This window comes from Sander lucioperca, chromosome 22 (genome assembly GCF_008315115.2).
Source record: "Sander lucioperca isolate FBNREF2018 chromosome 22, SLUC_FBN_1.2, whole genome shotgun sequence".
Taxonomy (NCBI): Eukaryota; Metazoa; Chordata; class Actinopteri; order Perciformes; family Percidae; genus Sander; species Sander lucioperca.
This window is the reverse complement of record NC_050194.1, coordinates 11,511,733-11,533,999: the sequence shown is the minus strand read 5'-3', so window position 1 is coordinate 11,533,999 and position 22,267 is coordinate 11,511,733. Positions and strand designations below refer to the sequence as shown.

At 43.3% G+C, this 22,267-nt stretch overlaps 1 protein-coding gene across 4 annotated transcripts in view; it reads left to right on the top strand.

Annotated features, from left to right (window-relative positions):
- Positions 1–20,707, top strand: part of raraa (retinoic acid receptor, alpha a) — a 143,689-nt gene extending 122,982 nt beyond the window's left edge. For 3 of the 4 annotated variants that reach the window (XM_031291244.2, XM_035997375.1, XM_035997378.1), the window contains 7 exons: positions 3,863–4,011; positions 10,753–10,894; positions 16,811–16,974; positions 17,104–17,280; positions 17,401–17,605; positions 17,845–18,003; positions 18,220–20,707. In XM_031291244.2, coding sequence (XP_031147104.2) covers positions 3,863–4,011; positions 10,753–10,894; positions 16,811–16,974; positions 17,104–17,280; positions 17,401–17,605; positions 17,845–18,003; positions 18,220–18,416 — 1,193 coding nt within the window. In that variant the 3' untranslated portion in view covers positions 18,417–20,707. The remainder of the gene's footprint in view (positions 1–3,862; positions 4,012–10,752; positions 10,895–16,810; positions 16,975–17,103; positions 17,281–17,400; positions 17,606–17,844; positions 18,004–18,219) is intronic. The other variant, XM_035997376.1, reaches the window with a different exon arrangement.
- The last annotated feature ends 1,560 nt before the right edge of the window (positions 20,708–22,267 follow it).

Sequence of the window (22,267 nt, the reverse complement as noted above, 5' to 3'; positions counted from 1 at the left end):
TAAACATTATTTTCAGGGTTGCAGGTTCCTGTGTCTGTATCCTGAAGCAAAGCAGCGTGTCATTTTCTATTCATGTTCCTCTCTCTTGGCTAAAGGAATGATATTCTAGCTGTAGCACAAGTATTAGTTACTGTGTTGACTTTGCAGGCTCTGGAGGGGCTCTGGCTTTGCCGGACTTGCACATTTCCAGCATTAATATGTTGCAAGGATATGGAAGGAAGCTCTCCAGGCGAGTGTGAGTCAGTTCTTCCAGTGTTTCTGCGTATGATTTGGTGGATCGCACAATAGGCAGGCTTGTATGATAGTTGGTGTTGATCAGAGCTTGGATGCAGGCTGGTGTTGAATAATGCCTGGGTGAGGGCCGCTGAAGGGCTAAGTAGCTCTGTCCTCTCTGCTGTGCCTTTCTGCCTCTCTGTCCACAGGCCTGCCATTGTTTTGCTCCATGCCTCAGCTTGACAAGGCTCCAGAAGCCAGCCATTGTATTTAATTACAGTCGCCAGCCCCCTCACAGACTCTCGTCCTTGTGTCCCAGATTTCCATGGGTGCTCTCATTAAGACTACACATTCTGTGTGTGTTTATGTGCGTGTGCGTGTGCGTGTGTGCGTAACTGACCAATGGGGCTTTTTAAATGGCTCCAGGAAAGCCCTAAGCCTGTGTAAATGTAGGCATGGATGCAATTTTCATGTTTATGTGTGGGTGGGTGGCACATCTGTTTGTCTACTGAAGGAAGCTTTAACGTGAATGAATCGCTCTGTGGTCACACTAATAATGCAGGGCTGTAATCAGTCCACATCAAGAGAGGCAGAAGAGCACAGAAAACTGTGAATGTTTTTTTGCTTATGAGAAAATATGCCATGTTATGTAAGGGCTGCTCTATTTAAGCGCAGTGACTGCATGGCCCAGTGGCATGGGCAAAGCTGGCCCGTAGTGACACCAGTAAAAGAACAATGAGAAGCAAGGGATGGAATCTCTCTCCCTTTCCTTCTCACACTCAGCCTCCCAGCTCACTTTGTGACTGAATCCTTTACCTCCTTTGCACAAAATGACCTCCCATTTTTCCTCCTCTGCCACAGCAAAACAACTGTGTATTATTACTTGCTATATGTATAACTCTACTTGCTGGAAAATAGTATAATTCTTGTTTATGTGCATATATCCACACATTTCCTCAAATGTATGACTCATTTTCTGTAATCCTTTCTGAAATGAATAGTTCACACTTTGGCTCAACACATCAAAATACTCCCATTTGTAGTTTTTCAAGGCTTTAAGTTCATCCTGACAGCTGTTTGTGTCACAGACAAACTCGAGGGAGGAACATGAGTAAAGTAATAAATACAGCCTTGCTTTTACTCCCTGTGTGTTACCATTTTTTATCACTTCATCTATTAGTGTTTTGTATTTCTGTCTTTGTTAATTGCTCAAACACATCACACTTCTTTGTCTCGTCCACATCTCTGCCTTTTTGTGCCTCCCTGCTTTCCTCCCTTCATCTTTGCCCTCCATCGTCTGAAAACTCTCTCTTCTTCTCCCCTGATATTGCAAATACCTTTTCTATGTCTTCACAAAACAATCTCTGTTTAATAAGCAAATAATAAGTGTCTCACTCAGGGCTGAGGTCCAAAGTTTCACCCCTTAACCCATATTAACCGATTTACACCAAAAGCTTGAAAAGGTTGTCGCTGGTGTCAAAGTAGCATATGACATCTGGGCCCTAATATAAGAAATGTCTTAATATCCTGGGCCTGATTGGGTGTCACTGTGTTGCATTGTGAGCCTTATTACTGTTAGCTTAACTGTCACCCTTCACTTGAAACCCACTTGGATATGCTGTGTGTTTTCCCGACTGCAGAGATAACACGCAGGTTTTGGAGAGGCTGGATTTTGGTGTACCGTGCTTCTGTCTGTTATTTTATCCAGGAAGCCTTGAACATATCTGGGCATCAGGTCTGTTTATTTTGGTTGTTCTGAATGTAATCTTCCCTTGCACCATCTGCTGCATGCACGTGGAGATTGGCAAGCAGAGACCACTATAGTCACTATAAAAGGATAGGAAAGCGTGCGTGGTTATGTGTGAGAGAAAGAGAGGTAGAAAAAACGTTATCCTTGCTATTCATTGCCCAGTGTGCAGTTAGATTAGAGTTGTGTGTGTTGTTTCAGGATCCAATGCGAGCGTAGTATTTGTCTGCGGGGCCGTCACGTGGAGTGTGTTCCCAGCTGTACTACGGACCTACTGAACCAGCCCAATCTGTTAAATATAGAGGGCTTATTTACACACTGAGCTGCAGGCGGCTCCTGAGCTGCTTGTCAACCTCCCCAATCCCTCTTCTGTTGAGCTGATGATGCTGGGTGGAGCAACGGGGATGCAAAACTGCACACATGCATAAAGTATGATACCTGTATGGTTATGGACAGAATTTCGTACTGTAGTCAAAGTTCTTGAAGTGTATCTTATTGTCTTAAATGAAAAAAAAACTCAGGCATCATATTGGCATCAGTATAAAAACCTGGTTACAAGTAAAACACACATACTGGCTCAAAAAGGCACCATTTAAAAACAGGATTATACACTTCTAGTCGGCCATAGGCCACAGGGTGCAGGTCTCCGCTGTGAATGTGTGTTTTTATGTTTGATTAAAGAGCCGTGTTTTGCAACACACAGGATATTGAGGTCAAAGTCCAATACATATTACATGAAGGCAACAGCAGGTTACTTCCCTACAATCTTGGACTGCTTTTGTTTACTATGTATGAGCACATCAAATATGGGAGCCTGCAAAGCGCTCACATGTTGTTTGGTTTGTCATATTAGTGCTTATTGGATGAAGACGGAGCATATTCAGCCTCTTCCTGTTCCCTGGTCTGATATTGAATAAGAGGGAATTAGTTGTGTGTTTGGTTGGGAGCGGTAAACACGTTTTCAAAGACCTTTCTTGCTTGGTCAGAAGCAGTGAGAAGTATGCTTAGCCTCGTCTGCGCTGTTTGTTGCTCTTGATTGGCGCAGTGTATCTTTTATCCTTTATTTTCAAGCCTTCATACTTAAAAAAAGACTGCACAATTTCTGAATACTGTAAATAAAAGCACAATGCCGTGCATTAGAGGAGAAAACCTGCTGTCTTTGAGCCCTGCTAGCAAAGCAGCCTCTAGCTGTAACACTCAATACACACAAGCCATAATTTCAGCAGTAAATAATAATACTCTGCAGAGGCTGGTTTCATTGGTGTTTGATGATTTGTGTGTGATCAAGAAGTTGTCCTTGCGTGTGGTGTTTTTTTTTCTTTTCCTTTCTAACACGTTGTTTCTAGAAAGTGAATAAGTTTCCCTTCTGGTGATTTGTATTAGGTGTGTGTGTGTGTGTGTGTGTGTGTGGACACATGCGTGCATTTGATGTTTGTGTGCGTGCTAACTTCCAGCGATGCATCTTTCAAAATGCATTATGAGAATATGAATGCTAATGGGGGAACTTGCATCCTGGATTGTTTGCGGTTATGTGTTCATTGCATAAAAATGATTTACAAAAGCCGGTGTGTAACGTGTACAGAATACTGTGACAATACACAAACACACACACACACACACACACACACACACACACACACACAATCATTTGCTCTCATCATGGATTTCAGCTGCAGTGTGCAGTTAATGGACAATTTCTGTTAGAGTGTGTGTGTGTGTGTGTGTGTGTGTGTGTGTGTGTGTGTGTGTGTGTGTGTGTGTGTGTGTGTGTGCGCGCGCGCGCACGTGAGATTTAGTGTTTATCCCACTGATATCGATTAATGCTGCATGTCTGTCAGCGCTCCATCTGATAGTGTTCACTAACCTCCACCCCCCCTTGTTGTTGCTCTTTCCTCTCCACAGCGATAGAGACCCAGAGTACCAGCTCAGAGGAGATAGTGCCCAGCCCGCCCTCACCTCCCCCGCCACCCCGCGTCTACAAGCCCTGCTTTGTGTGCCAGGACAAGTCCTCAGGGTACCACTATGGTGTCAGCGCCTGTGAGGGCTGCAAGGTAAGACTCCTTGCCTTCCTCTGAATCTGCCAAGCAAGCAAGATGTTTCGTCAATCTTGTAACCTTCGTGTGATTTGTAGGGGGAGAAACAATACGCTCGCATGATCTTCACAGGCTAAGCTGAGAAGATGAAAAAGATAAAGCACATCATTTTGAGTATTTCACATCCTTTTGGGTTTTTTCATTGTTTAATGCTGGAATGTAAAGTTGGAAATGAGTCAAAATGGACTACTTTTTCATGGGGAATCAATATTGGTGGCTTTATTGAATTGCCTAATCATCAATATAACCTGGACAATATGCAATTGCCTCTTTCAACACTTAAAAAACCTATATCTGTGCACATTGTACACTGTGCACAAGATAATGTATATGATGGACCTGCGTCTAATCATGAGCAGTATGTGAAACTTTGTCATGCAGCTTTACTCTAACCGTCTGCTGACGTGTCCATATCGGCCGTCTGTTATCAATACCGCCATGTTATACAGGTGCTGAAGAGGCCTTATAACCCCCATCTGCTCTGTTATCAGTTGATAGTTGTTGCTGCATGCATACATGCTCTCCTGCTAGTGTGAGCACACAGACCTCTTTATCTCGCTGCTCCCAAGGCGCAGAGCCAGAGTTGTGTAAGCTCAGAGGAGGATAGAGATGAGGTGGAGGTGTCATCCCCCCTCTCTCTCCCCCATTTCCTGTCTCTCCTCAGCTGTTCTAAATAAGAGATAATCCCTAAAAAATATCTTCTAGAGATGAGGTGGAGAAATCTGTGGAATCTAATGTAATCTCACTTCCAGGTGCAAACCTTCAATATCCACAATGTCAACATTTCACAAACTTGTTTTCTTTTGCTTGGCGGTCATGTATTGAAAGATAGGGGGGTTCTGGTGGAGGAATAACAAGGATAGCACTCGCCCTGGAGTGTCGGTCAGAAAATCCTAGACAGGAGACAGGCTGGAGCTTAATTTAGTGAGTGATTTGTCCTCAATACAGCACAGCAATACAATAGACGTAATTATGACATGCATCAAAGGTATGTGTGTGGTCTGAAAAATAAATAGAAATGGAAAATAAACACATCAGTTTAGCCATAACTACCAATAATTTAACTGGGCTTTTCTGATCATGTAAACACTAACAGCAATAACAATCAAGCATACTACTATCAATAGGCATGCTAACACTCCTATCAGTATTAATACTACCGACATCAAAGACCCTCTGACCCTGTAGCTTGGCCAAATTAAATAAGGCAGTGCCCGTAACACTGCGTTCTTTCGAGAGTACAATAACTGGTAATTGGTACACAATATGATATCCATAAACAGAAACATGATTACAGAATGTATAATCAAGTATCTTGATGCAGCTTAGCAGTGCCATCAAAACGTGACAGTATTTATCATAAACAGAATTAACGTCACAGCTAGCCTAAATTACACATGCTAATCATGTCTGGAAACTCCCTGAGAGTTTATCAATTAACTTAACTCAGAGAACTGTCCATAGTCAGAAACAAGTCCATCCTCAGTCTCAATACTATAACAAGAGCATACAGCTTACTGATGAGACATTCATGCACACAGGAAAGACGACAAAACATGGCAGGTAATCAAAGGAGAAGTCCCTGATGTGCATGCACGCACCACCAACTGAGAAGTCCGCATCACCAATCTCAAACTTTATTACATGCTTTCTTTAATTTACCAAATAGGATTTTCCAACGTGGGCGAGTCCTAACCCAAACATGAGTATGTAAGTCCTCTAACAACAGCCCTGTGTATAGCAAGAGGAGGTAGGGAGTGGTTCTATGAAGACAGGCAGGCAGGCAGGGGGGTGCTGTTGGTGACAGGTGCCTGCTAGACCCTTTGACTTATCGACCGTGGAGCCAGTACTGTGGTCTGTATGTGTTGCCATATGTGCAGCGATAGAAGTGCTGCGAGAGGAAGGGGGGTAGAGCAGAGCGAAAAAAAACCATACTGAAGAAGGCAGGAGGCAGCAGCAGTTAAAAAAAAACAGTAAGAAAGGGCAGGAATTCAGAAGGAATGTAGAAATGCAGACAAAACTACACAAATATGGGAGAAACTGCAGGGAGTGAGATAGTGGGATTGCGAGAGCAGACTGGGCTCTGGGAGGCATGAACAGCTAAAAAGAGAGAAGTGTAGATGGTTGAAGGGGCAGCAGATTAGGCGGACGGCTGAACTCATTGACACCAAAAGAAAGACGCACCAGAGCACAGGGACGGGGGGTGAAGTGGAAAATGAGTAAAGAATGCACACAAGGACGAGGGCACAGGGAAGCAAGGATTCATACATACAAACACGTAACCCTTAAAACCAAACCCTCCGAGTGCTCCATGAAACTCAACCTGCTCCCCAAACGCCACTTATAAAAAGTTAACAAAGTAAGAAGAGGCTGACCCCTGTGCTGTTTTCTATGGGAAACCACACTGGCTGCTGGCTGTGTTTGAAATATCTGCAAATTTGATTTCCCCAAATTTAAAGTCATACCATTTTTGGTAATCGTCTTTTTTAGTTTTGACAGGTTTTGTATGTAGACATGCTTAGACCGAAGTCAAGTTATTTACTTACCTTATTCATATCAAATCTATTCTTGACTGTCTAGGCTAGACAAGTGTGTGTGTGTGTGTGTGTGCGCGCGCATGCGCGCATGCACATGTGTGTACTGAGAGAGGCTAAGCATGAGTGTGTGAGAGACAGGGAAGATGGTGCATAGTTGCCCTTGTCCAAATAATGTGTAGTATGTGTGATGTACTAAATCTTTTCTAACATAATTGTGTTTTATTAGATTTTGTGTTTCTAAACAGTTTAGCATGGGCAGGAAATGTGACCGTGGGAAAACTTTGATTATTTATTTTTTTTCCAGGTGCTTACATGTATTAAAAAGCATCAACTTTGGTCTCAAAAGGTCATTTCAAGTCCCGAAGTGCTTTTAATTGTGTCACCTTAACAGTGCTCCCCATTGTCTAATATCATCGAATTAAATAGGGTAATAAGTGAAATACTAAGGCTAAATCACAGCCCCCGGTGAGATTCTGTGTGTGTGTGTGTGTGTGTGTGTGTGTGTGTGTGTGTGTGTGTGTGTGTGTGTGTGTGTGTGTGTGTGTGTGTGTGTGTGTGTGTGTGTGTGTGTGTCCAATATAGAAGTATGAAATCTGCTCTGTGTTAGTGTCGGTGTTAAACCTCATGTCGCCTCAAGCAGAGGCATTGGTTGTGTCGTTATTGCAAATGGGTCTCTTCACATCTTTACATGTAGTTTGTCAGTGACGTCGATCATAGAAAAAGGAGGCATTTAAAAGGAATTAAACACACAACAGTCTGACACTTGCTAATGGCAGGTCAAAACTCTGTAACAGTGTGATAAACACAGGAGGAGGGCAAACAATAGACGAGCTGTGAACGTGAGTAATTAGTTTCTCCTTAGTGATCACAGTGTTGTTCTCTCTGACAGCTCAGAAACAGTATCAGAATTGACACTGTAATTAGCATTTTAAGGCCATTGTGCACTGAGAATATAGCTGTTGTTTTAATTCATCAGCCAACAATTATTGGGCTGTGCATATTATTTTTTAGAACGATGACAACTTAATTCAGAAGTTTTAGCATCAGTTGCTGACACGCTCTCTCTGCTCCCTGGAACTGGCACTGCTTTGATTTAGGATTAATTTCACCTCATTTTATGTCACTGCCACCAAAGAACACAACAATTTGTTATATTATAATCATTAGGAATGTTGGCTAAAACTATGAAAATATCCCTAGTTCAGCAGCTAGCGTTAGCCGCTAGTCCCCTGTCAATGAGCCGGCTGCTCACTCAACAGCCGCAGTGCTTATTTGAAAAATTCAGGATGCCTTCTCCGTATCTCTGACTTCAGAGGAGATGACTTGGCATCGCATACTCAATAATTCAACACTACAGGCATGTGAATGTATATGGTTGTCTCATCTGAGACTGGGGTAAATCGAGGGTTAGCAGCACTAGCTTTGCTGCAGCCTGCCAAACTACAAAGGCATTTCCTGGGGGCTGCAGCGAACAGAGGAAACAGGAGGGGGATGTTGAGCTCTGCTACTTGGAGACAGCTCTTTCGTTTGTTGTTTAAGTTCTACCGCCTGCATATACTCACCGGCATTGCACTTCTTTTCCCCTCCAGATATTAACACTTAAACATTAAATATGCATGTCCACCCCCTCATGTTTATGTTTTTGTCTTGAAGGCACGGCAGCGCGCAGCAGGCGCTCCCTCCTCCTGGTATCTGCTGCAATGGGAGGGAAGTGTAATCATATTTCTAGAATTCCCAACCGCCACTTTTAGCAAGAATGTTACCTATTTGCTGTGTTCTTCAGCCCTCTTACCAAGCATCCGTCTTTACTAATGTGTGGGCTGTAGCAATAGCTGCTCTGTAATAAAGGCAGGGGCACACACATACGCACATGCACAGTGGGAGGCTGGGAACGCACTCTTAATCTGGGCACAGTGTGAAAGTCACGTAAGAGAGGATTCCTGTGCTTCCCTGTGAACTCGCCAACCCCCACCCCCCGCTTCCCTCTTAATAAAGCATTTCATCACACACATGCAAAGTAGAAGGCACTGACACACTCATAAATGCACGAGGCTCATAACGCACGCCAGGTAGACAGCTGTGAATTCAAGAGCACATGACACATGCAATCATGTATGTGCTGTTACCATTCAGTCCTCTATTTCATCCCTCCCTCTCCCTCTTCTTGCAGCTCTCATCTCCTCTGAACGCTGCAGGGTGGCTGACAGGCCCGCTGAGGGCTCTTGTCGCCGGGTGGATTAAGCGGTGATACAAAAAGAGGCTTAAGGGCCGCAGGAAGCAATGGCTCCTAAAAGAAGGAGAGGGGCGGGGGGGGGCAGGACCAGCCGACTGGCCCACGAGCCGGCAGCAGCGACCAATCGGGAGGTGCAGCGAGAGGGCACCTGGGCCTGGTGTTGCGTGGGGGGGAGTGGGTTAATCCCCTGTGACACTGGGGTCAGGGTCAGGGCACTGGCAGCTCAATGGGCACATGATACACACATACACACACAAAGACCCCAGACTTTTTAGCATCAGCAGCTAGAATTAACATCAAAATACTAGCCTTGTTCTCTCTACTTTGTTGTTTGTTCAGGCCCCTGTTTTGTTGGGAGACCGCAGGTCTCCTCAGAGGAGTTTGTAGGAATCTTCTGGAGGTACCAAACTTTTTATTTCTAGGCTGATAATGGTGCGTGAAAAACAGGACTGTGATTGGAATTTTTAACCCATCACTAAAAATGTATTTTATGCAGCAACCGGTTGCAAAGCAGATATGAGGCCTTGATGAAATCCGGACTAAGGTTAGATGATGTGACCCTCTGAGGATTGAAACGCTTCCTCTAGCAGCCTGTAATCGAAACTATCGCCCGCACTGGTGCCTTGCTCAAACAGATACATGACAAACTGCACTGCAATTCCTCCTCATGGTTCATTAAAAGCCTGAATCACTTCCACTCTGTGGTGGTGGATGGGAGATGTGAGAAGAGGCTGGTGATCCGGGAGGAACAAATTGCGGGCTTACTGTATGTCCACCGGCCATCTGTCGGCTAGCAAAGCTAATCCCTTGGCATGGGACGGGCCCCTTCGGCAGCCACCCTACCTCCCTCTCTCCCTAGCTAGTCCCGCCCACCCTACTTCCCACCAAAACATAACCCATGTCCAACTGCGTCACATCAATACTGACGCTGACCTGTATTACACTTGTCCCGAGCCCTGCTTGCAGAGTACTCAGAAGCTAATTTGCCTTAACCTATTTTTTTTTTTAAATCTTTTTGACACACAAGGGATGTTTGAGCACTAGGGTCACAGAGGTTAACATTGATTTTCTGGGGTTGCGTGGCATTAAGGAGAATCTGAGTTGCGATGCATGGCTTTTTTGTAATCTTATCTATCAGGGAGAGATAATTTGCTCTGTTTCTATGTCTTGCTTTTGTGCAATAAAAACATAGTTAGCCTCCCCAAAAATCTCTCATTCCAGCTCAGTGATCAAAGATGAGCTCATTATAATTTGTCCTCTACCTCATGGACTACATTTTAAAATGCTTTTTCTTTGATCTAGTTCAGTTACAAAGGGAAATGCAGGAAAAGAGGGATTTCTTTTCAGCCTATGTTATCTCTCTGTATGTTTCTCTCTAATAATACGCGCTTGGCCTGGATCTAGAATTGCTTATTTCTGGCTGTGTAAACTGGGCCATGGTTATATGGCACCCAGTAACCCTGTGCCTTTTGCCCCAAAAGCCTTTGGACCTGAAACATCTCCAAAATAAAATACACTGTGTTGTGGTGGCCCTCACTGAGCAGGTGGGCGTTACTATTAGTCTCTGGCCAGATTATGTCATGGAATTAGCCTTTAAAGGACCTGTTATGCCTTTTTAACTCTAGCTGCATATGACCATTTTGCATGGCCTCTTCTAACCTTGCAAGTAGCTTAGTTGTTGGGATGAAAATAATAATCATAAATCATAAACATGATCAACATATGAGGCCAGTGTTTGCAAAAGGCAACCAGAGCAGTAATGTTGATATATAACCATACGCAGGGCCGACATGCAACAACAAACAGCACAACTCTATTTGCCAAGTAATTTAGCTATTTGCATCCCTGTAGTCCTATTTCCCTCACACTTCTTTTGCCAGCCATCCCCCTGTCCTCATCTCCTCATCTCTCTGCCTTCCTGTCACACAGGGCTTCTTTCGGAGAAGCATCCAGAAGAACATGGTGTACACTTGTCACCGGGAGAAGAACTGCATCATCAACAAAGTCACCCGCAACCGCTGCCAGTACTGTCGGCTGCAGAAGTGCCTGGAAGTCGGGATGTCCAAGGAATGTGAGTATAAAAACTGTGTTGTCCAGAACTCCCTCCTCCCACAGGGCTCTTAAGACCAAGCACAGATCTCATCATAGTTGTTTATTCCCAGAAGAGTTAGCATGATTGTTACCACTGCAGGAAGTCCTAAGCTAAAGGAGCATTTGATGACATTTGTTCCACTTGCATAAGCGCTCCAAATTGATGCACACACATATCAGCTTTGGTGGGGATTCAAGTGTGAATGTTGCACTTGATTCATCATTTATTTACGACTGCACTGGGCAGAGACCCCATCCTGTCAGTTTTCCGCGTTTTTCTGAGAAAATTCTAATGACCTGTGGTGATACCAAAACAAAGTCAAAGGGAAATCAAAGCTGTTGCTAATAATTCCTCACACATTGAGGCTTTTAGTTGGTTTTTGTTTTGTTTGAAGAGAATATCCACTGTAAAAGCGAGACAAAGGGCAGCCGTGATGCACACTGGCAATAACAGTCAGGGTGTCGCCAGGCTTGGCAGGCTTCTGTGATGAATATGTTCTCACCTGCCGAGAGTGAAAGAGCAGGCGTCTGCTCCCATCATTGCACCCCGGGGGCTGTGTGAACACACACTTTTGTGCGCGCGCGCGCACACACACACACACACACCCAGGCAGTCAAGACTTGATAAAGTAATTGGAAGAAGTGTGACCGCAGAGAACTCAGAGGACAGCAGGATTTTTACCTCAGCCCGATCCCATGACACACTCTGTTATACACACAGACACACACTTGCTATCATTTTACACATTACCATAATGGTGTGTATGGGACACATTTGTACTCGTGAATACTGATAGATGCTTAGTAATAGAACTTGTAAGCATATGCAGACAGGAAGTGTAGCACCTCTCCTCCTCTCACAGGCCTGTTTAAACTCATATGCAGACAACCTCCATTGCTCTATCCCTCTCTGCCTCCTGTCTTCCCAGCGCTATTTACCTCATCTTTCTGGTACAGCGAGTGCAGGGAGCACTCCCCATGCCACAGCGCTGTGGCTTACAGTAAAAGAAGTTATCCTCTGAGCTCCTGAGCTCTTTACCTTTGAATGAGGCCATTAATCATGGTTAGAAGGATCACAGCAGCCAGCTCTTTTACACAGACACACACACACAGACACACACAGGCACACACACACACACACACACACAGACACACACACACACACACACACACAACAGAGGAAATAATTGGAGTTGCAGAGCCATCTAGTGGTGAATAAGTAGTACTGAACTGAAGTCTGAAGTCAAAACAGCTAAAATTGTTTTTTTGAATGGAATAGAGGCTTGACATTTTTTATTATCGGATAGGTTTCGAGCCACCTTTGCTCAGCTGCTTTTAGTTTAACAATAATGCCTTTTTCTGATTGTGGTCATTTTGTGCAGAGTGTGCCGAATTCTGGTCTTGTGTCCTCAGCAGTGACTTTGGCGAGTGAAACTGGTCTGGGCTGGTGAGGAAGGAGAGGTTGGCCATCTGGGGCCAGCAGGGAGTCTCACTGCCTCTCTCTCTCTCTCTCTCTCACACACACATACACACACACACACACGCACACACACACACACACACTACAACAATAACACACACACACACACAGAGAAATATATGCTTGTGCATAATTTCATGTACATACTCAAATTATGCACATGCAAAGTAACAAACTGTAAAGTAACAAAGTAAAAAAATGCTTTAACAGAAATGCACTCCGACAGCTCCACTTAAACACAATACACTCTCTGTCACACATACACACACACACACACACAGAAGGTGGACCCCCTGCAGGCGCCGGGGGACGTCTGGGTGACCTTGTGTCTGTCGGCAGACAGCTCCAGACGACCGTGCCAGGCCTGCTGCCAGGTGGCAATGCCAAGCAAGACGGCATCAGAAGGAGGGAGGAGGGGGGTGTTAGGAGCAAGTGGACGGTTACAAGGGAAACGGTTGATGATAATGTGGCACCAGGCTTACAAGCCTGGTGCCACATTATCATCAACCTGACAGTGTGTGATTAAAGAAGACCAAAACTTGTGGTCAAAATGAAGGTTAACATACAATAAATCACAAAAGAAAATAAAGTTCACAATCATATTTAGATGGCTAAAACATGAACAATGTTATCCTACACACGTTGCCCTTAGCCTAGTGCAGTGGTTTCCAAGATGGAGTCTTATTTTATCCTTTTTTTTTTTTTTTTTTTTTTTTTTATAAATACAATATAGTCTTCAGGCCTCTACGAATAGAATATATATTTAATACTATCTGAGACGGTAAAACTTTGCTTGAAATGCTAACAGCTAACAGTCAACTTCAATCTTCTAACCTTTATTTTACCAGGGACCGGTAAAAACCGGGAAAAATCACATTGAGATTAAAATCTCTTTTACAAGTGAGCCCTGGCCAAGAAGGCAGCACATAAAAATACACTTTAACATACAATAAATAACAGTCAGACAGGGATGGACAGCAATAATAAATAAGAAAATAAAAACAGAAAATCACATTTTAAAAACAAGCGCAAACAAATTTATTTAAAATATATATATATATATATATATATATATATATATATATATATATATACTTTTGGCCATCTGAGTCCCCCTATTTACAGTCTTTATGCTAAGCTAACCCGCTGTTCCTGCTTAATACTTAATCCACATGACTTTAGAATGGTATCAATCTTCTCCTCTAACTCTCTGCAAAAAGAAATACAGGTAATATGTCAAACTAAAATCCTTAAAATCACTAAACCACTTTTATCAATCGCCAGCAATTCCCAAGAATCTGACGCAGCAACTTTTATAGAGTACTACTTCTAACCAATGCCATAAACAAGAGTGTGGGGCGACGTCATAAGGAGGTGTGTGTATATATATATATATATATGATGCCATATTTTAAGCAAATTTTTGCTAAAGTAACTTAATTCCCACTACTGACACATTTTAAGTCTTTCTTTGTGCATCAGGGATGATCATATTGTTCAGTTGCACAATCCTTGTACAAACGGAATTTATGTTGGTGCGTTCAGACCAGCCCCCATACCTCTGTACTTCCCTCCCTTTATCATCCCCCCCCCCCATAAAGCTATCGCCCACATGTTCCTCAAGGAAGGTGTTATTCAGCGATAGAAAAAAGTAATAAAAGTAAAATAAGATGAAGAATGATGGAGAACAGCGCAAGGGGAGGATAACATCAGCCGGAAAGGCAGGATAGCAGAGAAAGATGAAGGCTGTGAGAGGAAAGAGTATTGAACTCAGTGTGAGTGAGAATGAAAATCTAGAGTTGAGAGAGCAGAAGGGAGGGAGGGAGGAGGAGGGATGAGAGAGGCTGGAGGACAGGGAGAGGGAGAAAGTTTCATCACTGTCGACGGTGGCTCTGCGCTGCGAGCAGCGGGAGCAGGGGGAACATTGACATTTTTATCTTTCCATTGAATTTAATCTGTGTGATGGACGAGCTGCCAGCGCTTTAATTTTCCTCACACGAATTATCCCTGTCTGCCCACCTCTCTCTGTCTTGTATACAGACACACACACACACACACACACACACACACACACAACATACACCAAGGCTCTAACAGAAATTGTCCATTAACTGCACACTGCAGCTGAAATACATGATGAGAGCAAATGATTGTGTGTGTGTGTGTGTGTGTGTGTGTGTGTGTGTGTGTGTGTGTGTGTGTGTGTGTGTGTGTGTTTGTGTGTTGTCACAGTATTCTGTACACGTTACACACCGGCTTTTGTAAATCATTTTTATGCAATGAACACGTAACCACAAACAATCCAGGATGCAAGTTCCCCCATTAGCATTCATATTCTCATAATGCATTTTGAAAGATGCATCGCTGGAAGTTAGCACGCACACAAACATCAAATGCACGCATGTGTCCACACACACACACACACACACACACACACACACACACACAATAAAAAAGCAAGACAGTATTTCTTTCATTTTCGCTCCCCCGCTACAGTCCTCCCACCCCAAGTTATTGCATGTGGCAATTCGCCATGACAGATCGTCAGTCGTGCCTAATAGTTTTTTAATGACTTCATTAAATTGTGTTGTGCGGCTTATGATTGTGCTGCCAATTTGTCAGCGTGGATAATATCTGGGCGCAAAGGATGCCCCACTTTTATTTGTGAATGAATTGGACTTTGACTGCGTTGCAGCCCTCCACTCCTCCTCACATGGCAGACAGGGCACAGATTCCCAATCAGCGCCATAAGCAGGGCTGGCCCAAATATGTTCAGCAGTTTTATGCCACTGGCCTCAAAAGCTGAAGGTTGCTTAAAAGGGGTTTCCTTCACTAACCAAGACATCATTAGGTAAATGGAAGTGTGATCGATTTTTTTGTTGCTTTGTTTTTATTGACATAGTTCATACAATGATCCCATCATAACATACTGTATAATATGGGGATTTGTGTCAGACTTTACTGCTGCATTATCCACATGTGTTTTGGTGACTACACTAGCCGACCACGAGTACCAATAAAACGCTGGTAAATACAGCATTACCATGCCTTATCAGCACAGCAGGGTCTTCTTCATTTCTTGTTGTGGCGAGCAGTGTTTAGCAATAACATAGTACAGCATCAGACTTCCAGCCCCCTCCTTCCTCCTTCCCTTCATGTTCTCCCAGGCAGGGAGGCCTGTCTGTGGGCTGATGGATGAGCGGCAGCACCGAGGAGTGCATCCCTCCCTGGCTCCGGGCCATGCCCCTCTGTCACAGACACTGATCTCCCATCAGCCTGAGCGCTCTCACCCTCAATGGTCAAGGTTAGGATGAAGACAAGAAAAAGCTGATCTTAGGTCAGCGACTAGGGGAAATTCAGGTACCTCGAGGGGAGGTGGAGATTCGAGAACTGATAGAGATGAGTTCAGGAGAGTGGGATGATTTAATGCACAAGAAATACAATTTTGTAAGGGGAGATAGTGTGCGTTGGTGAGAATGAAATGAGAGGAGAAAAGAGAGCGTGTTTTGTATAACCAAGGGAGAGAGAGAGAGAGAGACGTGAGAGTTATAGAGAAAGCTGGAAGGTTTTTATCCGGTATGGGCTCAGCAGCCGAGCCCTTTTAAAAACCATTAGAGGCAGGATATTTGTCATATTATGTTATTAGATTAGCCGGGACCCCTAATGAAAGCTGTGGCAATTTGTCAGCCTTATGGATAGCTCCATCCCCCACCACTATTTATCAACTTGCACCCCGTCTCACCCATCCCACCCCCACCCTCAACACACACACACACACACACACACACACACACACACAACCCAGTCATAGCTAAACTGCACCCCAGTCTGGATGGGCTGGGAGAAATGGATGGAGCCGGTAATGGGATTCCAATGCTAAACACCCTGCCTAGTGTTTTTTGTCATTTGGGGTGAGCACACTATTCTCAGCCAGATCGCCCAGAGGGAAACCACATTGGATTATTTCAATCAAATGTTTTTTTTGCCCCCTCCCTCCATTACCATAGTCCTTCTCCGATGGAGCCGTCTCACAACATTTATCTTACAGGATAAGAGAAGTAGTGCTGTGATTGCTGTAGCTGCAGACAGAGCATCCTTTCTTGCTGATGACTTTGCCTTTGATCTCAGTTTGCTTTTTGGTAGATAGTATGTGGGACATACAGACTCTGCGGTTGTTAGCATGTTGCAGTACCTTCTTAAGCAATACTTTCAGATTTAATTGGATGATGAAGGGCACATAGGTGTAGTTTTTACTGCAGTGATTTTCAAAACAAGTATCTGATATAAACCTCTCTATTTAAATTAATGAAAGCTTAGAAATTAAGCTTGTCAAGAGCTAAAGTCTGTCACTTAAGCCAAATGTCTCTGTCACACATAGTAATCCTACTCTCTGGCCCTCTCCCTTCCTCCCTGTAGCAGTGAGGAACGACCGGAACAAGAAGAAAAAGGATGACAGCAAGAAGCAGGAGTGCACAGAGAGCTACGTGCTGAGTCCCGACACAGAGCGAATGATCGACAGGGTTCGCAAGGCACACCAGGAAACGTTCCCCTCTCTCTGCCAGCTGGGAAAATACACTACGGTCAGTACCATGACACTGGCAATCTGGACTCCCTGTGTTCACCTTTGTTAGTTTATTGTCAGCTGCACTTGTAATGAAATTAATCTGGAAATATCTAAACATTTTCCTCACCTCTTCCCCTCCGTCCAGAGTAACAGCTCAGAACGACGTGTATCCTTGGACGTAGACCTGTGGGACAAGTTCAGTGAACTCTCCACCAAGTGCATCATAAAGACAGTGGAGTTTGCTAAGCAGCTGCCCGGCTTCACAACGCTTACCATCGCCGACCAGATCACTCTGCTCAAAGCTGCCTGTCTGGACATCCTGGTAAGAACAACGACCCAGCAGTTTTATTTCACCGAACATTACCCAGATTTTTTTCAAAAGAAGTAGAGGAGTGGTTTAAATTTCTAACCTATTGTCCCATTCTGACTCTGCTGTCTCCAGATACTCCGGATATGTACACGCTACACACCAGAGCAAGACACCATGACTTTCTCAGATGGACTCACGCTAAACCGAACCCAGATGCACAATGCCGGCTTCGGCCCCCTTACCGACCTGGTTTTTGCCTTCGCCAACCAGCTCCTTCCTCTAGAGATGGATGATGCAGAGACAGGGCTGCTCAGCGCCATCTGTTTGCTGTGTGGAGGTATGGCAAGTCTCCCCACAACTTACTCAACATTCTCTTTGCCAATTGACAGTCTGTTACACGGTCTTACCAGTTTAATAAAGCTATGACCTGGACTGAGTGTCACCATTGTCTCTGGATAAAATAGCAGTAGGGCAGCTAAGCTGTGCTCTTTCTTTGAGCACCACCTAGTGGCTACCTGTGACTATGACAAGAGGAGATTAGTGACACGTTTCTGTACTTTGTGTGTTTCTCTACAGATCGTCAGGACTTGGAACAGGCAGAGAAGGTGGACATCCTGCAGGAGCCCCTCCTGGAGGCGTTGAAGATTTACGTAAGGAGGAGGAGGCCCCACAAACCACACATGTTCCCCAAGATGCTGATGAAGATCACTGATCTGAGAAGCATCAGTGCTAAAGGTCTGTCACTTGTCACAAGTGTTTATATGTGAATAAAGCTAAAACGATTAGTTGATTAAATGATCATTCCGTTTTTGTCTATATTAGTGTTGCTTATTTTTCTCAATTTTATATCCTATTAAAATTGTGTTGAAGAATGAATGAATGTCTAAAATGTATTTTGTGAGACCTTTTGTAGCTTACATTTGCCGTCTCTCTCTCCAACCCTTCCTGCAGGAGCTGAGCGTGTCATCACCCTGAAGATGGAGATCCCCGGCTCCATGCCCCCTCTCATCCAGGAGATGCTGGAGAACTCAGAAGGTCTGGAAAGCGGAGCCGCAGGCAGCCGGCCCAGTGGTGCCCCCCCAGGCAGCTGCAGCCCCAGTCTGTCCCCTAGCTCTGCCCAAAGCAGTCCAGCCACACAATCGCCGTAGTAGCAACGGCCCACCTTTTTATTATTCACACGATGCTCTCTGTCTCCTCCCGCAACGCTCTAAAGAGGAGGGGTGAAGGGGGAGGGGGGGGCCTTGACCCTGAATGCTGAACACAGGAGACTGGCAGAGCCAACCTCCTTCTCTCCTACGACACAAATCCCCACCTCCTGATCTGCTTTCCCTCACTCTGGACCACCGTCCTGATGTGAGCGGAGGTAAAGCCAGAGCAGGCCGGGGCAACAGGATGCCTCTGAGAGAACACACCGTAAACACTGCTGATGACTCCTCCTCCGTCTCCCTCCACTCTCCTCTCCACCTTTCTCCAAAAGACTAATGGAAACCAATCTGGATGCAGTGGCAACCAGTTTCGAATGGAACCGAGAGTGGGTGGGGCACCGTGGGACAAATATATGATCAAGGACAATGCATAAAGACTGACTTGACAAACACCAGACACTTTTTTGTTGTACTCTGAGGCAGACTGCAAGCTTGGGACTTGTCAAAAGACCCCCCCTCCTCAAAGACTCTGGGTCTTTTCTCTTTTTCCAACTTCAAAAAACAGATTTCGTACAAAAGATATATAAATATATATAGAAAAAGTTAAGGAACTATTGTAATTGACATGTCCAGAACAGAATGGCAGGTTGAAATGAGGACATGTTTTCTGAGATTAGAAGTTGTTGTACTCCCTCACTGTTTGAATCTTTTCATACTCATCGAGAGTATTGAGAGAGACCTTTCAGTTTTATCACATTTGTACATTATTCTAATTAACAAAAGGCAAAATATGTTGAAATTTATCTCCAGTCTACACATGCAAACACACAACAACACATGCACACACACATACACACACAAATGTGCACAGAAAACAATTCGCAATGAATATCACCTACTATTCCAGGTTGGATTTGTTTTCCTTTTTTCTTTATTTTTTTTGCTTCCAAAAGAATGGAAAAAAATTATTGTATGAACTTGGTTGTATGATATGGTCACAGGTCCTTTCAAGAAACAACAGATTAATGAAGATTCATTATTAAGGTGTATTTTAAGTAGCCTTTAAGTTTGTGTATATAAGCTGTATTCATTTCTTTAAAACTATGAAGAGTTTTAGGCTTCACCTGATTTTAAGAATACCTTTTATGTGTTTTGTTTATAGGTTTGTGATGCAAGAAAAGACATTTTGAGCACATTTTACTGAAGGAAGTTCTTTCATGTTTTGTGTCCTACTAAATACTGGACAGACCCTTAACCAATCACTGGCTGTTCAGAATGTGGTTTTCACAGACAAGTTCAACCCCCCCCCCCCCCCCCTTCACTTTTAAAACATGTTTTACATACAGTAGAATGACAAAGTAGCACTCCAGTCGGGGCATAGCTTTTTTTGGCCATGTAGCAGAAAGAGATGGTGTTTCTGAAAATGGTAAGCCAGATGCTACTTGTAGCCTGCCAGGTTCATGTGAGCCACAGCAGCTCAGCTTCAAAGAGAGTTAAAATGTGAAGAATGGTGTACATACACACTGTATTAAAACACAAGTGATTCTCAGTAGTCTCTGAATGGATCACTAATCTGTAGTGGATGGGAAAAGACTAGATTGTAGTGATACCTCTGCTGTGTCAGTTGTCAGGCAAGTGAAGGTCTCAAATGTGATGTCTGTCAACTATGTCCTCACAAAATCTCCCCCTGGCAACCTGTGGTAGAAATGAGTATGTGACTTTTTGCCGGATCCAGAGCAACCTCGCACCCTGTGACTCACTTTACGCCAAAACGCCTTCACCGTTAACACACACACATTTCATCTAGACCATCGTTACTGTACACACGCCAATGTCTCAGGAAGGAATCATTTTGTGTGCTTGGCCTGTTCTATGTTCTGTGCCTGTGCTGCACCCCCTAACCCTCCTATTACAGATGCACACATACACACACTTCTGCTACTGAGCCCCTGAATCTTTCTTCAGTCACTCATTTTTGTTCGGCCTGGCAGACCAGGACTTGTGCAAAGAGACACTTACCTTGACCCCGCAACGTTCCGACATAGGATGCCAGTGTGGAGTCTCTCCGAGTCGTTCATGTGTTCTTTTTATTTGTACGGTCAAAGCTGCTTTCATCATTTAGGACTTCACCGTTTTGGAACAGCGCACAACTTTTCCCTCCACAGCTAATCTGGAATAGCAACAGACACACCGTCAGTTTGAGACATATGGAATATGTTGCAATTTTGTCAAGATTATCAAGTGACTTTGGAAAAAATCAAAACAAAAAAAAAAGATTAAAAAAATAAAACCAACATTTAATATTAAATGTGTTTGTGTTGTTCACGTTTGTCATTATTTTCATTCTCTACTACAGCTGGGTGTCCTCTGTAGATTTTCATGCATCATACACATAGAAAGAAGAAGAATAAAATCAGAAGGCTTTGTTGATACTCTTTGAAAGCCTTGGAGCCCCCATTTCTCGTGTGTAGCAATAGCAACGCATTGAAGAGACGGCTAACAAGGGTTAACAGGTCACTCTTAATATTTAAATTCAGTGTTGTGCATTTGCTTTCACCCACTGGATAAATACCAGACAGAATTTTCAATCCACAATAACCTTAATCAAAATCACAATTAAGGTTAGGTTTAAGTGAAACTTTTGAATAAGAAATAACACCTACTTCCTCTAAAAAGTTTCATTACACACTCATGCTCAAATCAATACACTTTTGCAGATACAGCCTACTTAGTCCAGTTCAACCAGTAGTTTGTGGTGGCTAATGTTCCACTTTGGATATATTGCTTTATAAAAGACATAATGTGATTTTGCTGACTTTATGACTCTATGTTTTAGCAATTGCCATTATCCTGTAATTGCCATTTGAGCTAAATTTACACAAACTTTAACAAGCATAGAACAGAATGTGGAAGAAATGAAATTGGAAACTCCGCCAAAAACCAAACCAGGTTTGGACTGGATTATAGTATGAGGAATAGCTCTATATAGTGCACAGTACATTATTATTATTATTATTTAAAGCAATATATGAATGCAGTCTATAATTTCCGGGAATATGTTGTGCTCACTGTTGGAGTTGGTGTCAAGACGAAGATACAGGCAGACAAATCTGTTCTTAACTTTAGGCCTTAAATCGATTGCTTCCAACTAGTTGACACACCTAATCTAACAACCACTGTCTAGAAACACATGACACTTATAAATAAACTAAAATTAAATAAGAAGGGGTCTTTAATCTTTAATCTACATGACAAAATGTACATTTGTTACTCTCTAAATTAAACCTCACTCTTAAGAATTCATTACATGGATAACTATCATTAGTCTAATTGTTTTGAAATTAACTTCTTTCATTTTTGGTAACAGGGGAAGAGACAAATATTTAGTTCTAACTTTGATTGCTTCCACCTTTGAAAACCTATTAAATAAAACATTTTTTTTAACAGGTAAAGGAAAACATTCATTTGTAATTAATGATCTCAATATTTTGTTGTAACATTCATGATCTAAGAAGTTATAGTTACCAATAAACATATTATCGGAAGTAGATGAAAAAAACCACGAGTACTATGCCCCGCCCTCTTTCCGAGCTGTGACGTTTCAACCAATCACAATCCTTCGCGCGGAATTTCAAACATTTTCAAATCAGATTCACACTTACCGAAGTAAGATTGTTCCGCCAAATTTGTAAACAAAATAGTCCCTTTCATGTAAATGCAAGGTAAATTGGTGCCAAGAGCGAAATTGAAGTTCAAAACGTAGTAACATATAAAATACATGAATTGTACCCCAAAACGTCAGTTAACAACACAAACATCAAAGAGTATTTTTAAGGTTACTGTGTATGTGTGGC